General features: G+C 44.8%; 1 protein-coding gene and 1 pseudogene across 2 annotated transcripts in view; one reads left to right on the top strand and one right to left on the bottom strand.

Annotated features, from left to right (window-relative positions):
* The window catches only part of RILPL2 (Rab interacting lysosomal protein like 2), a 31,722-nt gene that overhangs the window by 8,364 nt on the left and 6,001 nt on the right, over window positions 1-17,357 (top strand). Inside the window, exons 3-5 of one of the 2 annotated variants that reach the window (XM_070043406.1) lie at window positions 546-2,077; window positions 9,563-9,645; window positions 15,133-15,243. In XM_070043406.1, the coding sequence (XP_069899507.1) occupies window positions 1,238-2,077; window positions 9,563-9,645; window positions 15,133-15,243 (1,034 nt within the window). In that variant the 5' untranslated portion in view covers window positions 546-1,237. Of the gene's footprint in view, window positions 1-545; window positions 2,078-9,493; window positions 9,646-15,132; window positions 15,244-17,357 lie in introns of both variants that reach the window. The other variant, XM_030860081.3, reaches the window with a different exon arrangement.
* LOC115855204 (large ribosomal subunit protein eL37 pseudogene) lies at window positions 6,438-6,795 on the bottom strand (annotated as a pseudogene).

Raw genomic sequence — 17,357 nt, 5'->3', positions numbered from 1 at the left:
TCTTTTTCTGTGTTTTTTAAAAACTCATTGCCAAATCCATTGACATAAAGCTTTTCCACAATGTTTTCTTCTTAGAGTTTTGTAGCTTTAGGCCTTTGATCCATTCTGAGTTAATTTTTGTATATGGTGTAAGGTAAGGTACGTCACACTTTTGCATGTAGGTATCCAATTTTCCCAACACCATTTGTTGAAAAAACTATCCTTTCCCCAATGAACAGTCTTGGCACCCTTGTTGAAAATAATTTGACCGTGTTTGTGAGGGTTTCTTTCTGGACGCTCTATTCCTTCATTCCTTTTTATGAGTGAATAATAGTCCATTGTATGGATATGCCATATTATGCTTATGGTAAGCCTAATATTTCTCCATATTTAATCACAGGGTGTCGTCAGGTCTGTGACTAATGGATTACTGAGCCCTTGCCCGGGGCATTGTTTGATCATTAAAACATTGTACCATTGTATCGTCTGAAATTAGTGTCTGTTTTGTTTGTTTGCTTTTTGTTTGTTTGTTTTATCCTTGCCCACTCTCCATTTTGACTCCACAGCTTCACTGTGGAGAAAATCTGGTACACCTACCACGAAGAAAACTGCCAATACGTTCCTGGGAAAGACAAGCTCCATTGCTGGATTGTCTGCCTATGACTATTACAAACCCTGAATTAAATCTAAAATAACCCGTTTTGTAATCCACACTGCTAATATTCTCAGTCATGCCCTGTGTAGCTGCAGAATGTTTTCTAATTTCGAAGCGGTGATTTTTGTCTTATCTATTACTCCTCCCTTCCCAACCCAACTGTCAAGCGCCTGGCACACAAGCTTAGTGTTTGTTGGAGGGAAGAATCCAGAATACCCGCTAATATTTTTTGAGCCTTTCCTAAGCGCTTTTTGTCACAGTCATTGTCTCATGATCTCATATATTCCTCACAACGACCCTACTCCGTAGGTACGGTTATTTACCCAGGAGTAAAGTGAGGCTCGGAGGACTTAAGTAACTTGCAAAGGCCACACGCTGGTCAAGTGGAGGAACCCAGGATAGAGCCAGGTGCACAGCGCAGGGAATCTCCATTTAACTGAGGGTCAGATGCCGCCGGTCCCGGTGACCATAGGCCTGGAAGCTCTGCGCAACACGGACCACTAGACTCCCGCGCGCTGCCACCAACTGCTGTTTTCTGCTTTGCCGCACGCTTCAGGAAATATTCTCAGAGACCGGATCTGCCTCCCCTACCATGCAAATTCTATGGTTGGAACACCTGAGTGCAGAAAGGGAAGAGTTGTGTGCTTTTTAGCCTCCTTCCCAGAATGCGGTGGAAACTCCGCCCCTGTCTCCGTGGACACCCTGCTTCTGCGGTGGCTGTCACCAAGGGCGGAGCTGGGGTCGCTGCCCCTCCCCGTCTGCAACAGCTCTCGGTCTGGGAGCGATCACTGTCACCCCTTAACCTCTCTGTTCCTCTTCGCGGCGGCCCTCCCTTTCCCTTGTCCTTTCGTGCCCCAACCACAACCTGGAGGCCGCACTCCAGCACGGGCCTCCGCTGGGACGGTGCACCGGGAGTCCTGGCCTGAGATCTGCCCTGCGTGGCCTCCTCCTACAGCCCCTCTCCGGGCCCACCCCTCGGCTGCGCTGATTGGCTGCGCCTGCCCCGCCCTGAACAGGCAGGGTCCACTGACCCGCGGAAAGTTTTCCGTGCCGGGAGGAAGCTGGACATTCGGAGACTCCGAGAAAGCAGCAGCTCCGGAGGCTGCAGGGGTCTGGGCGGCCATGGAGGAGCCCCCTTTGCGAGAGGAGGAAGAGGAGGAGGGGGACGAGGCTGGGCCCGAGGGGGCCCTGGGCAAGAGCCCCTTCCAGCTGACCGCTGAGGACGTATATGACATCTCCTACGTGATGGGCCGCGAGCTGATGGCCCTGGGCAGCGACCCCCGGGTGACACAGCTGCAGTTCAAGATCGTCCGCGTCCTGGAGATGCTGGAGGCGCTGGTCAATGAGGGCAGCCTGACGGTGGAGGAGCTAAGAATGGAGCGGGACAACCTCCGGAAGGAGGTGGAGGGGCTGCGGAGAGAGAGCTCGGCGGCCGGCAGGGAGGTGAGTGCTGGGAACGGCCACTGGCAGGGGGGACGCTTTCTTCTCTTGAACATCCAAGCCCCTCAAAACAAATCACTGCGAGTATGCAGTCCTCAGATTAGTAGCGTTAAGATGGTTAACATTAATCGAGCACTTGCTCGGTGCTGGCCCCTGTGCCGAGTGTGTTCTAAAGCAGCGGCTTCCTGCATTTTTGACCAGGACCTTGAGCAGTGGCTCTCAAGCTTTAGCAGCCATCAAAATCACCTTGAGTGTTCGTTAAAACACAGATTGCCCGGCCCCAGATGCAGAGTTTCTGACTCAGTAGGTCTGCAATGGGACCTGAGACTCTGCATTTCTCACAAGTTCCAAGATGATGCTGATTCTCTTGGTCCAGGTTTCACACTTTGAGGAACTTTGACCTAGAGTAAGAAATGCTTTTTAACTAAAGAGAAATTAGTACTTATGACCACAAAAAGATACATATAAGAATATTCAGGGCTTCCCTGGTGGCGCAGTGATTAAGAATCCGCCTGCCAATGCAGGGAACACGGGTTCGAGCCCTGGTCCAGGAAGATCCCACATGCCACGGAGCAACTAAGCCCGTGCGCCACAACTACTGAGTCTGCGCTCTAGAGCCTGTGAGCCACAACTGCTGAAGCCCGCACGCCTAGAGCCCGTGCTCCGCAACAAGAGAAGACACCGCAATGAGAAGCCCGCGCACCGCAACGAAGAGTAGCCCGCACTCACCGCAACTCGAGAAAGCCCGCACAGCAACAAAGACCTAACTCAGCCAAAAATTAATTAATTAATTTAAAAAAAAAAAAAGAGGGCTTCCCTGGTGGCGCAGTGGTTGAGAGTCCGCCTGCCCATGCGGGGGACGCGGGTTCGTGCCTCGGTCCGGGAGGGTCCCACGTGCTGCGGAGCGGCTGGGCCCGTGAGCCATGGCCTCTGGGCCTGCCCGTCCAGAGCCTGTGCTCCGCAGCGGGGGAGGCCACGGCAGTGAGAGGCCCGCGTACCGAAAAAAAAAAAAAATCAGAGCAGCTTTATTCATAATTGTGCCAAACTGGAAACAATCTAAATGGAAAAGAGGAATACATTTTTTAAATTGTGGTGCATTCATATGATGGGATACTACACAACAATGAAAAAGAGCAGAGTAGTGATACACACAACTGTATGGATGAATCCTACAGATACTACATTGAGAGACAGAAGCCAGGTACAAAAGAGAGCGTCCTGCACGTGGAATTCAAGAACAGGCAAACTAATCTTTACTTATAGAAGACAGGTTGATGGTAGCCCTGGGATGGGAGAATGGGGGGGGGGCAGGAGGGACATTTATAGAGAATTAATCCAGGTGTGGTTACATGGGTGTACACATATGGTAAAAATTGTCAAGCTATAAACTCAAGATTAGTGCATTTTTCTGTATATATGTTATACCCCCATTTTACAAAATTACATTTTACGTTGATATCCAGTATTGATGAAACAGAAGTTTCAACAATTTACCCTAACTCTCCCTTACTAAACATGATGTACAGTCATACTTTCCTATTCTATTTTTATGAATTTTTAAATTATTTTGCAGCTCACTGAATTAATATCATGACTCACTAGTGAATTTCCAGCTATAGTTAAAAAAAAAAAAAAAACTGCCCCAAGGGGATTATCTCATTTAATCCTCATACTATTATTATTCCCATTTTACAGAAATGGAGGCATAGAACAGTTAAGTAATTTGCCTGAGGACTTAACAAGTAAGAGGTGGAGGCAGGATTTGAGCTCAGAGATGCTAGTCATAACCACACTGTACTAAAATACAGACCTATGACCTTTCTTGTAGTAACATTTGATGAGTGACTGCACTGTGTGGGCTCTGGAGCTATGGCACTAAATTAGACAAGGTCCCTGCCTTCACGGAGCTTCACATCTAGTGGGAGAGGCAAGACACACAGACCTCCGAAACTAGACTACAGGATTACAAACTGAGAAGTATGCCATGAAAGGACAGCAGGAACTGGGTGGCTGAAACTCATAGGGAAGAGTGAAGGTTTCTGGTAGCTTCCTTGGTACTCTTTTATTTCACCTACTCATTGCTCACGGTGACAATTATATTTGTAGATAAGGTTCTTCTTTAGTATCCGTCATATGAGATGGTTGAGTGTCATGATTAGTAGCCTGACTTTTGAGATTCAAGAGCAGTTAAATGACTTGCCTAAGATCCCTCAGCTCACATTCTGTGCTCTTTTCCTGTCACCTCCAGCTCCAGGCACAAGGATATGGAGGAAGCCCCATCATGGACCATGAACAGTGTGGTCTGCACGGGGGCCGGGTCATTTCCTGTCTGGGGCATAGCGGACAAGCTTGTCAGCCAGCGGATGAGCTGGCACGTTTTCCTCCCAAACTGTAGTCTTAAGAACAGGGGTGGGGCAAAAGGCGGAGAAAATGAATATTTAGTGTCACTAGACAGTTTATAAAAATATGCCCTAGTGTTTCTTTCTTTCTTGTTTTTTTTAGTTACCATTTTTAGTTGTGGTAGACATAAAAGTTACCATCTTTTTAAGTGCAGAGTTCAGTGGCCTTAAGTACATTCACAGCCATTATTATGCAACCATCACCACCATCCTCTCCAAAACTCCTGTCTTGCGAAACGAAACTGAAACTCTGTACCCACTAAACACTAACTCCAAATGCCCCCTCTCCCTCAAGCCTCTGGTAACTACTGTTCTACTTTCTGTCTATATGGATTTACCTATTCTAGGTACTTCATATAAGCAGAGTCGGATAATCTTTGTCCTTTTGCCACTGGCTTATTTCACTTAATGTCCTCAAGGTTCTTCCATGTTGTGGCATGTGTCAGAATTTCCTTCCTTTCTAAGGCTGAATACTATTCCATTGTATGGATCCACCACAGTTTGTTTATCTGTCTGTTGATGGACACTTGGGTTGCTTCCACCTCTTGATTTGTGTGAATAATTTTGCTCTGAACGTGGATCCATAAATCTCTCTTTAAGTCCCTGCTTTCAAGACTTTGGGGTATATACCCAAAAGTGGAATTGCTGCATCACATGATAATTCTATTTTTAATTTTTAAAGGATCTGCCATTCAGTTTTTCATAGTGACCACACCATTTTACATTCCTACCAGCAATGCACAAGCGTTCCAATTTTTCCACATCCTTGCCAACACTTACTTTCTGATTTGTTTGTTTGATTACAGTAGCCATCACAATGGGTATGAGAATAGTTTGTTTCCTTTCTTTTTAAAAAATTTAAGTTCAAAATTCAAGTGTTACAAAAGTGTTTGCCTTGGAAAAGCTCCCTCCCCATCTCTCTCCACCCCTAGCCACCACTTCCCCTCCCTAGAAAAAATTAAAATGATCAGTTTCTTAAAGTACCCAGAGATACTTTGTGCAAACACAAGCAGATATGAATATATTTTTCCATTATTCACACAAATGGTATTATAATATATACCCCGTTCTGCCTCTTGCTTATTTTCACTTAACATGGCATGAAAGTTGTACTAAATCAGAATATAAAGAGCTTCCTCACCTTTTAATGGCTTTTGAAAACTTCCACCGTACAGTGTTATCAATTGCTCAACGTGAGGGTTCTTAACTTGGAGTTTTTGGAACCCCCCAAGAGGACCATGATTCTAATCCGCAAAATCTATGAACTTGCATGAGAAGAAATTGTATTTTTATTTTCACCAACCTCCATCTGAAATATAACACTTTCTTCAATTATGACGATAGACAACAAACCACAGTAATATTAGCAGTACCTGTGACAATCACCAGTGGAAATCACAGATGTTTTCATATCCCATTACAGTGTAGTGCAGAACTCAAAACTTTGTTTTCCTCTGTATCTTATTAGACCTGTGGCTACATCGTGTTATTTAATAAAGAAGCAGGTCTAGGAATCACAAATTTATTTTTAGAAGATTTTGATGAGTGTGTTCTCTTAGTTGGTTTTCTTGTAATTCTATGCCTTTTATACATTTAAAATCAGTATTTTGAGATGAAATCCACGTGGGCTTTACCAGGCTGCCGTAAGGGTCCACGGCACAAAAAAAAAAGGTTCAGAATCTCTGCTTTAACAAGTTTCCTATCAAAAGACCTTCATTTTCCAATCGTTTGCTCCGACCCCATGCAACAGTGAATTACTCTGACCTGTAGCAGTTGGCCCCCTCAGTATCTAGGGGAAGTGGATTCACTGGGTCAAAGGAAAGCCACATTGGAAGTTTTTTTTTTTAATTAATTAATTAATGGCTGCATTGGGTCTTCATTGCTGTGCGCGGGCTTTCTCTAGTTAAGGCGAGTGGGGGCTACTCTTCGTTGTGGTGCACGGGCTTCTTTTTTTTTTATTTTTTTTCAAAACCAGAACATTTATTGCGTGACTAATAATTGAAATCCTTAAGGTGAACTGGATGCTGCAACAGCTGCCCTCTTGGGTTTAGGTGTTGTTTCTTCACGGAATCCATGCCTGAATCTGCGGTATACAATTTTTAGGTGCCTCATTCGACCAGTCCCGGTGGTATTTCGTCTTTTAGCTTTAGCACTCGAGTTATACTTCCTCTTCCGCTTGGCAGCGTAGCCACATTTACCACAGGTCGACTTCTGAAGGTGGTAGGCCTTAGAGCCACAGCGGCGGCACAACGTGTGCGTCTTATTCCGACGCTTTCCAAACGAGGACGTTCCCTTCGTCATCTCGCTTCTGCCTCCGAGACCAAAGAGCTCGGGCTTCTTATTGTGGTGGCTTCTCTTGTTGCGGAGCACGGGCTCTAGGTGTGTGGGCTTCAGCAGTTGCAGCTCGCGGGCTCTACAGCGCAGGCTCAGTAGCTGTGGCGCACAGGCTCAGTTGCTCCGCGGCACGTGGGATCATCCCGGACCAGGGCTCGAACCCGTGTCCCCTGCATTGGCAGGTGGATTCTCAACCACTGCGCCACCAGGGAAGGGAAGTCCCCTACATTGGAAGGTTTAATAAGTATTGTCAAGTTGCATTCCAAAGGGGTTAAAGAGATTGGCTTCCTCTGCTATCGGTGAAGGAACTGGTTTCCCCACAGCTTTTACAACACAGTGTGTTTTCAAACACGCTGATGTTTATCAATCCGAGAGGAGGAATGTGGTCACTATTGCATTTCTCTTTATAGTGTGGCTTATTCTCTTTATCACCTGTAGAATATTCCAGAGTGTGGTTGTGCCTTAGTTTGTTTAACTAGACTTCTGCTAATGGACATTTAGGTTGTTTTCAAATATTTGCTTTATTTTAACTTTAGCTTGAAAAAATGTCAAACCTATGGAAGAGTTGCAAGATAAGTACAATGAACCCTTGTATACCCTTCACCTCAATTCAGGTGTTATATTCAGGTGTATGTATATATGTGTTTGTGTGTGTGTATACTATGTCTTAAGAGATACACACTGAAGTATTATATACACACATATACATACATGTATATATGCACATATGTACTCATATTTAACAAATATTTATGTCTATATATTATTTATTCACTCAGAATCTTCAGACATTATGTTAGCTGCAGAGTTAGTAAAAGATAAGGATCTTTCACCCTAAATACTAAATACTTCAGTGTGTATCTCCTAAGACATACTGTTACATAACCACAATAAATAATTGAATTCAGGGGGAAAAGTTGGTAGAATACTAAGATCTAATATGCCATCCCTATTCAAAATTCATAATAATATCCTTTATCGCATTTTTTTTTTCTGATGCAAGATCCAATGCAGGGTTATACGGTACCTTTAGGGCATATCTCTTTAGTCAGCTTTAGTCTGGAACAGTTCCTCAGCTTTTCCTTGTCTTTCATGACCTTGACATTTTTTGAAGATTGTATATCAGTTAGTCTGTAGAATGTCCTTCAACTTGGGCTTGTTCTGATGTCTCCTCATGGTTAGATTCAAGTTATACATGTTTAGCAGGGATACCACTTAAGTGTGCTGTGTCCCTCTCGGTGCCTCGTATCAGGAGGCACCTGATTCAGTTTGTCGTTATTGGCAATGGTAACTTCTATCACTTGGTTAAGGTGGTGTCTGCAAGATTTCTGCACTGTAAGGGTGTCTTTGTTCCCTTTGTAATGCATAAGTAGCCTATGGGAAAGTACTTTGAAACTGTGAAATATCCTGTTCCTCAACAAACTTTCACCCAAAAGTTTTAGGTCCATTCATTAGTCTTGCCTGAATCAATTATTACTGCGTTGGTTGCAAAAGGATGATTTTCTGACTCTATCATCTTCTACACTTATTAATTGGCATTCTTCTGTAAAGTACAGATCCCCCTCCTCCTTTCTGGTATTAGTCCGAGTTCTCCAGAGAAATAGAACAATAGGTGATATAGATGTAGATATAGACACAGATGAAAATATTTATTATAGGAATCGGCTCACGTGGTTATGGAGGCCGAGAAGACCCACAATCTGCTGCCTGCAAACTGTAGAATAAGGAAAGCCAGTGGTGTAATTCAGTCCAAGTCAGAAGTCTTGTGTCAGGGGGCTGATGGCATAAGTCCTGGTCTAGGTCCAAAAGCCCAAGAACCAGGAGGGTTGATGTGCACTGTCCAAGGGCAGGAGAAGAAGGATGTCCTGCTCAAGCAGGGAGTGAATTCACCCTCTCTCCACCTTTTTGTTCTATTCAGGCCCTCAATGGATTGGATGAAGCCCACCCACACTGGGGAGGAGCCTCTGCTGTACTCAGGTCACCAAGTCAAATGCTAATCTCTTCCAGAAACACCTTCACAGTCACACCCAGAAATAATGGGTTAACCAGCTGTCTGGGCATCCCTTAGCCCAGTCAAGTTGACACATAAGATTAGCCATTACATCCCCATTAATTAGTTAATTAATTTAAATTTAAATTTTTATTTATTTTATTTTTTTGGCCACGCCACTCAGCATGTGGGATCTTAGTTCCCCGACCAGGGATTGAACCCATGCCCCTCACAGTGGAAGCTTGGAGTCCTAACCACTGGACCACCAGGGAATTCCCTAAATTAAAAATTTCAAGTATGGATTCCTGAATCCTGTTTTTATTTGATGGGTTATTATCCATTCCTGTTACTATTCACGCGGATACTCAAGTCGTTCAGTTTGGCCAGTAGGAGTGCCTTCCAACTGTGTCCTTTTGATCTGTCTCCATCCCTTACACAGTGGAATGTTCCAGACTCAACTTGGACTTTCCCTGTTCCAGCCCTGGACTCAGCTATTCTCCAAGGAGCCCTGGCTCCTTTCTTGGAGAATGGTACTTGGAATTCTTGCCTCTTTACCATCAACCAAACACTTCCAACAGGCAACGTCTCATCTCATCAGATCCCTGGGAGTAGTAACAGAACAAGAGAAGTTTCCTTTCTGGGATGGACAGTCCATCCTCATGAGGGAAACTGTATAAGTGATATCTTTTCTTACAGGTGAACCTGGGACCAGACAAAATGGTGGTTGACCTGACAGATCCCAACCGACCACGCTTTACTCTACAGGAGCTGAGAGACGTGCTGCAGGAGCGCAACAAACTCAAGTCGCAGCTGCTGGTGGTGCAGGAAGAGCTGCAGTGCTATAAGAGGTGGGCTGTGCTGCCTGGGGCTCCTACACTGCAGAGCAAGACACTGCCTAGAATTCCTTGATATATTACATATCTGTTCTTATGTTCATCCAATCTACTTATTGAAGACCCACTATATGCCAGACACTATTCCTGGCACTGGGGGTAGAGCAGGAACAAAACAGAAAGTCCGTGCTAGTCTAGGGGGAAGACAGGCAATCAGCCAGAAGGCCTGCAATGAACACACAGGATAATGGTGGTGAATGCTGAAGAGAATGTAGATCAAGGTGACATGACAGAGAGCAGAGTGCGGGAGGGGGCCCTGCTTTAGACTGGGTGGTCAGGGAAGACCCCCCTGAGGTGAATGACAAGAAGCAGCCAACCATGTAAAGATTTGGTTGCGTAAAAGTAGAACAAGAAGCGCAAAGGCCCTGAGGTAGGAACCCATTTGGCCAATTAAAGAGGCCCACCATGGTGGAACTTGGAATATGAGATAGAGGACGGTCCAGAAGAGACGGAGGGGTGGCCTTTTTGGACACAGGAAGGAGCTCTAGTTTTGGGGGTTTTTTAAAAATAAATTTATTTATTTTTGGCTGTGTTGGGTCTTCGTTGCAGTGCATGGGCTTCTCATTGTTGTGGCTTCTCTTGTTGCGGAGCACGGGCTCTAGGCACGCAGGCTTCAGTAGTTGTGGCTTGCGGTCTCTAGAGCTCAGGCTCAGTAGTTGTGGCGCATGGGCTTAGTTGCTCCACGGCATATGGAATCTTCCCAGGCCAGGGTACAAACCTATGTCCCTTGCATTGGCAGGCAGATTCTTAACCACTGTGCCACCAGGGAAGCCCAGGAGCTCTAGTTTTATTGTAAGTGTAATGTGAAGATCTTGGGAAATCTTAAGGGAATGACACAGTCTGATTTACTATTTTAAAAGATCAATGTGGTGATTTTGATAACTGAATGACTTGGTTATGTGAGAGAATGTCCGTGTTCTCTGGAAAGACACTTAAGCATTTAGGAGTGAGGGGGTAAGATTCTTTTCTCCAGTTTACTCTCAAGTGGTTCAGGGAGAAGATGGTTGCATGGGTGGGTGGGTAGGTGGATAGGTGGATGGATGGATGGATGGGTAGGTAGATAGATACACGGATAAGCATTTGAGGGATCTGGGTAGATATATGGGAAGTTTTTGTACTAGTATTACACCTTTTCTCTAAGTTTGAAATTGTATAAAAATTACAAGTTAGGAAAGATCACAATAATACTGGGTAGAGGAGGAACTGTAGGACAAGCAAGAGAGGAAATAAGGAAGCTGTTGACATAGCAGGTTTGGACTTCACTTTATCCTTCTGCACCATGTTTCCCCAAATAGTTTACTTTATGTAGGTATTTCTTGAAAAGGGAGCTCTAGGGAGTTCCCTGGTGGTCCAGTGGCTAGGATTCGGCGCTTTCACTGCTGTGGCCCGGATTCAATCCCTGGTCGGGGAACTGAGTTCCCACAAGCCACACAGCGCGGCAAAAAGGAGCTCTGTGGTTGAATAATTCTGGGAAACACTGAGTTAAACAAAGCAGGTTTCCTTAGAGGCAGGAGAAGGAAAGATCAAGAGAATAAAAACATGGTGCCAGGACTTCCCTGGTGGTCCAGTGGTTAAGACTTCGAGCTCCCAATGCAGGGGGGCGCAGGTTCGATCCCTGGTGGGGAAACTAAGATCCCACATACCTCAGGGTGCCGCCAAAAAGTAAAAACCAAAACAAACAAAATGTAGTGCCAACTAATATTTATCAATGCTTACCATGTGCTAAGTGTATCCCGAGCATCATTTCAATTAGTGTTCACAGCAAGCCTATGAGTTAGGGTAATGTTATCCCCAAGATGATCTAAGGGTCAGAGAGGTCAAGTACCTGCTTGAAGTCCCAGGGCTGGTGGTGGCAACCTTGAGACATGGCGTCAGACAGCCTGACATTAGAGTCTGAGCTTTTAATTATCATGCCACATTTGGACTCGGAAAGTTTGGAAGTAAGGAAATACTCTAATTCAAAACAAAACAAAGCTCCAATGATATTATTCCTTAAATTCATTCAATGTGGCATCATTAAGAGAGCATCAAAGTAAAAATGTCCTAGGAAGCTAAATCCAAAAGAGCTGAGCTCTGCCAACAGGAATTTAATTGTCTTCCTTCTGCTGAGGTTGGAACGCTGTTAATGGAAAGACCTGTCTTCATCTCATTTAATAAGTACTCCAGACACGGTTAATTAAAAAGAGGAACTCTTAGACTGCCGATGCCATGAGCAGCTGGCTAGTGAATAAAGCAACCCACGTTAGTTCCAGTTTTGAATTCCCAGAGAACAACAGATGTGCACTTCCCATCTGGTACAGGCCAATAGACAGACAGCAGGATTCTGTTTAGTCTCCTGTGTTATATATTCTGGAGAAACCAGAATGTCAACTGAGGTGTTCTCTTAGCAACTGCATCAATTTGGAGGCCAAAGCTCATACTAATGATAGTTTTAACTGAAAGCAGAGATGGTCGACTGTTTCCAAAGATGGTCACAACGGTTTTTCCCATCCTGCATTCCTTTGTTAATTATTTATTTATTTATTTTATTTTTGGCTGCATTGGGTCTTCGTTGCTGCGCGTGGGCTTTCTCTAGTTGCAGCGAGCTGGGGCTACTCTTCATTGCGGTGCGCGGGCTTCTTATTGCGGTGGCTTCTCTTGTGCGGAGCACGGGCTCTAGGCGCGCGGGCTTCAGTAGTTGCGGCACACGGGCTCAGCAGCTGTGGCGCACAAGCTCTAGAGCGCTGGCTCAATAGTTATGGCACACAGGCTTAGTAGCTCCGCGGCATGTGGGATCTTCCCGGACCAGGGCTCGAACCCGTGTTCCCTACTTTGGCAGACGGATTCTTAACCACTGTGCCACAAGGGAAGTCCCCCTGCATTCCTTTTCCAATGAAATTTTTCCACTCCTCTCATCGGAGTAGAGGTAGAGTCTATTTTCCGTCCCCTTGAATCTGGACGGCCCTATGACTTGCTCTGACCAATCGAATGTGGTAGAAGTGATGCTGTTTGGCTTCCTAGGTTAAGGCTCTAAAAGGCCTAGCAGCTTCCATGTTTGTGCTCTCAGATTGCTGCCTTGAGACCACCATGCTATGAGGAAGCTTAAGGTAGTCACATGGAGAGGTCACATGAAGAAGAACCAAGGTGCCCCATATGACAGCCCCAGCTGCATCCAGCCCCCAGCTGATCCTCCAACTGAATGCAGCCAGTTGAGAACCCCAAACTAGACCATCAGGAGAACCACCAAATGAACCATAAGAAACAGAGCCATCATGAGAAGTCATAAATCATCATAGTTTTAAATCACTAAGTTTTAGGGTGTTATGTAATGGTAGATAGTGGGAAAAGGTAATTTTTAGATGATTCTCATATGAATATTATTATAATAAATATATATAATAAAAATAGAAATAATATTAAGTAATAAGAGCCCACTCTTTGCAAAGAAAGAGAGAGAGGGGTAAATTCTGCTATCTGACATTCATACCTAAAGGGGTATCTCAGTCAGCTCAAGCTGCCATAACAAAACACCAGAGACTGGGTGGCTTAAACAATAGAAATTTTTTTTCTCACAGTTCTGGAGGCTAGAAGTCCAAGGTCAAGGTGCCAGTATGGTTGGTTCTGGCTCTTCCTGGCTTGTAGACAGCTGCCTTCTTGCTGTGTCCTCAAATGGTGGGGAGAATGAGAGAGCAAGCCGTCTGGTGTCTCTTCTTACAAGGGCACTAATCCCATCATGAGGGCCTACCCTCATGACCTCATGTAGACCTAATTGTCTTCCAAAGGTCCCATCTTCAAATACCATAACATTAAGGGTTAGGGCTTCAACATATGAATTCAGTCTGTAGTAAGGGGAAAATTGATGCCTATAGCATGGACATAAATTTACCAGTAGGTACCACAACAAAATACCTAAGTGGATCTAATGAGCTTACTGGGTCAGACTTTTTTTTTTTAATATTTATTTATTTATTTATGTGGCTGCATCAGGTCTTAGTTGCAGCATGTGGGCTCTCTAGTTGTGGCGCCCTGGCTTAGTTGCCCCACGGCATGTGGGATCTTAGTTCCCCGACCAGGGATCGAACTTGCATCCCCTGCATTGGAAGGCAGATTATTTTTTAATATTTAAAAAATTATTTATTTATTTATCTATGGCTGTGTTGGGTCTTCGTTGCTGCATGCGGGCTTTCTCTAGTTGTGGCGAGCAGGGGCTACTCTTCATTGCAGTGCACAGGCTTCTCATTGCGGTGGCTTCTCTTGCGGAGCACGGGCTCCAGGCGCCTGAGCTTCAGTAACTGTGGCACGGGGGCTCAGTAGTTGTGGCTTGCAGGCTCCAGAGTGCAGGCTCAGTGGTTGTGGTGCAGGGGCTTGGTTGATCCACGGCATGTGGGATCTTCCCGGACCAGGGCTTGAACCCGTGTCCCCTGCATTGGCAGGCAGATTCTTAACCACTCCACCACCCGGGAAGTCCCATGGAAGGCGGATTCTTAACCACTGGACCACCAAGGAAGTCCCTGGGTCAGACATTTAAATGCTTCACCGTGGTCAGCCTTCTTTTGGTTGCAGGTGACAGAGATCCAATTCAAACTAGCTTAAGCACAAAAGGGAGTTTTATCGGTCACATAGCTGGGAAGGATCCTGGAACTGGTCTCAGAAATAAAGAAAAAACTGCAACTAAGGCCTCAGTGTTGGAATCAGGGACTGTGTGCCTCTTTCTTTCCTCTTTGCTTCTCTTTATTGGCCTTATTATTTTGTATTAAAGACAGTCCTTCTCTGAATCTTAGGAAGCATGGCTGCTGGCAATCAGCAAGTGAGAGAGAATAGCCTTCTTCCAACTTCTGTACATCAAATCCAGGGAAGTACTCTGGCCCTCTTTGGGTCACCTGACCTAAATATCTTATTGATCAATATCAATCTAGGTCTTATCACCATCTGACTTACTATATATTTTTAAATTTTACTTATTTATTTGTTTCTTGACTGTTTCCTTTCCCAATGGGATATAAATTGCATGAGAGAAGGTATTTTATCTATTTTGTTAATTGCTATATCTATATACATTGGTACAATTTGTAGCTTAATAATATTTGTTGAACGAATGAATGAATTCCATTTATTATCTCGCTTAATCCCTCAATCCTAGGAATTAGGTACTTTCATTATCCTTATTTTACTAATTAGGAAATCAAGGGTTAAGTTAAAGGATTTATACATTGTTATATTTCTAGCAATTGGAGAAGCTTAAAGTACCAGCCAATGGAATTAGCCAAGGGAAAGAAAGAAGAGGTGTCAACAGTGGAAAGGTGGAAGGAAGATTCTAATCATCTGAGTCAGAATGTCTAACTGTAGCATTTCAATGATAATATTATTAATATAATAATAATTATTAAGCACCTTCACTTTCAGAGCTGCACAGATAAGAGATCTACAATAAAACAACCCACTTATTTGTCTCCTTTTTCCTAGTGGCCTGATCCCAGCAAGAGAAGGCCCAGGAGGAAGAAGAGAAAAAGATGCTCTGGTTACCAGGGCCAGCAATGCCAGCAGTAACAAGGAGGAGACAATCATAAGGAAGCTGTAAGTCACCTGGCTGCCCCCTGTTGCCACTAAATAATCACTAAAGGAGGGAGTTGGGGTGAGAGGGGGAGGTCCTGCTCTCCTGGTGGTGGTCTTGTAGCTGCTATGAAAACTCATTGCCGGTGTATTATAATATCTGCCAGGCAGTAGCGTAAGCATTTAACATATATTAATTCATTGACTCTTCACAGTGACCCTATGAGGTAGGAACTATTACAATCCCCAACTTACAGATGGGGAAGTAAAGACCAAGAAGTAAAGTTAAGTACCCAGGGTCACACAGATAGTAAACAGTGAAGTCAGGATTTGAACCCAAGGAAATCCAGATTCTACACTCCACTGCCTCCCTATGATATAATAACAATAACCAAATAATAATAATATTACAACCACAAGAAAAACACAGTAACAATAATGATTGGAGTTTAAGGGGGCTAGTTCATCACCAACTTTGGAGGACCCTGGGTCTCCCAACGCTGGGACCCATAATGCAGTGTCCTCTGAATACCCCCCTCGTGTTCACGCACCATTGTTTTTTTTTTTTTTTTTTTGCGGTACGCGGGCCTCTCACTGTTGTGGCCTCTCCCGTTGCGGAGCACAGTCTCCGGACGCGCAGGCTCAGCGACCATGGCTCACGGGCCCAGCTGCTCCGCGGCATGTGGGATCTTCCCGGACTGGGGCACGAACCTGCATCCCCTGCATCGGCAGGCGGACTTTTAACCACTGCGCCACCAGGGAAGCCCTCACGCACCATTGTTAATCCCTTGTTTCTTTGCTTGCTGTGCCTCAAACCATGGGTGTGGGACACTAGTTAAAATTCAGATTCTCAGATATCAAGTCATTGGTTCTAGGATGAGGCCCAGAAATCTGGATTTTTACTAAATTCCCAGACAGTTCTGATGTGGGGAACCCTTGGACCACACCTTGAGATGTGCCTTTTCTGTCTACAGATGTCAGTACAATTAGGGACACCTTTCCTCCACCCCAGGCTGAAGGGAGCAGCTGGTTTGCCTTGGTTGCTTTGAGAATGTCCGGCCTGGTGACAGTTTATCAGCTCCTGGTCTTTTGGATCGAAAGTGAGAAACAGCCTCGATCAGGGATCTCAAACTAGAAAGCCTACGGGGGCCAAGCACTTAATGTGGATGAGTGATGGGGCTGTGGGGTGGGGTAGGGGACAGTTGCCCCTCAGTTCTGTCTGGCCTAGGAATAACATGTTACCAGAGCTTCCGCTTCTTGAGTGAAGCCGAGAAGCCGGATTTGTTCATGGAATCTGATTTCCAAATGCCGGCAAATAATTTAAGATTAAAAATAAAGACTGTACGATCCAAACGACCCACCATCGCAGGCTGTATCAGGTCCTAGGCCGCCATCTGGCTCTTGCTCCATTATTCCTGCCTCTCAGGGATGGCTGATGGGACCTCGTTTTCTTCCATTCATTCGGTCATTAGTCAGTCAACAAACCCTCACTGAGTCTATATTGTGCACCAGGTGTGGTGCTTAAGCTGGGGGTGCTGCAGTGACCTATTTTGCAAGGACTTCATGGACTCCAACTTCACAGGGAAATAATTTTGAGGGATCAGAGATTCTGAGTTACCTTCCAGGGCAGGTTTAATTAAGATGCCTTTGTTTCAAGAGAGAGGAGAAAATTTTATTTTTATTTTTCTGTTTTTGGATCTCAGGAACATAGGGTTGCGTTAGTGAGTCTCAGCTCATGGCACAATGCACCTCGCTGTGAGCGTAAGACCCCTTTCTTCTTGGTTTTATTTGTTCCCTCTTTATCCCCATCCCCCATTCCCATTCTGCTTCCCAGCTCCCCTCCCCCTCAGCCAGTCTCCTATGGGTATTTATTTACCATGTTCTAAAAATTGTATATTGTCTTTTGTGGATGTATTTTCAATAGTAACTGATATTTTGTTTAACACTTCATTCTGTTTCCTCGTATTGTTTTTTTTTTTCTTCACTAAGCACTGTTGTTGTTTTCTTTTTTATCAGGCACCCTTTTTTTTTAGAAAAAGAAATATATATTTAAAAAAATTTTTGGCTGTACCGTGGCATGCGGGATCTTAGTACCCCGACCAGGGATGGAACCCGTGCCCCTTGCACTGGAAGCGCAG

Source organism: Globicephala melas, chromosome 13 (assembly GCF_963455315.2).
Source record: "Globicephala melas chromosome 13, mGloMel1.2, whole genome shotgun sequence".
NCBI classification, from domain to species: domain Eukaryota; kingdom Metazoa; phylum Chordata; class Mammalia; order Artiodactyla; family Delphinidae; genus Globicephala; species Globicephala melas.
Note: the sequence above shows the minus strand (reverse complement) of the source record. Positions and strands in the feature narration are given on the sequence as shown.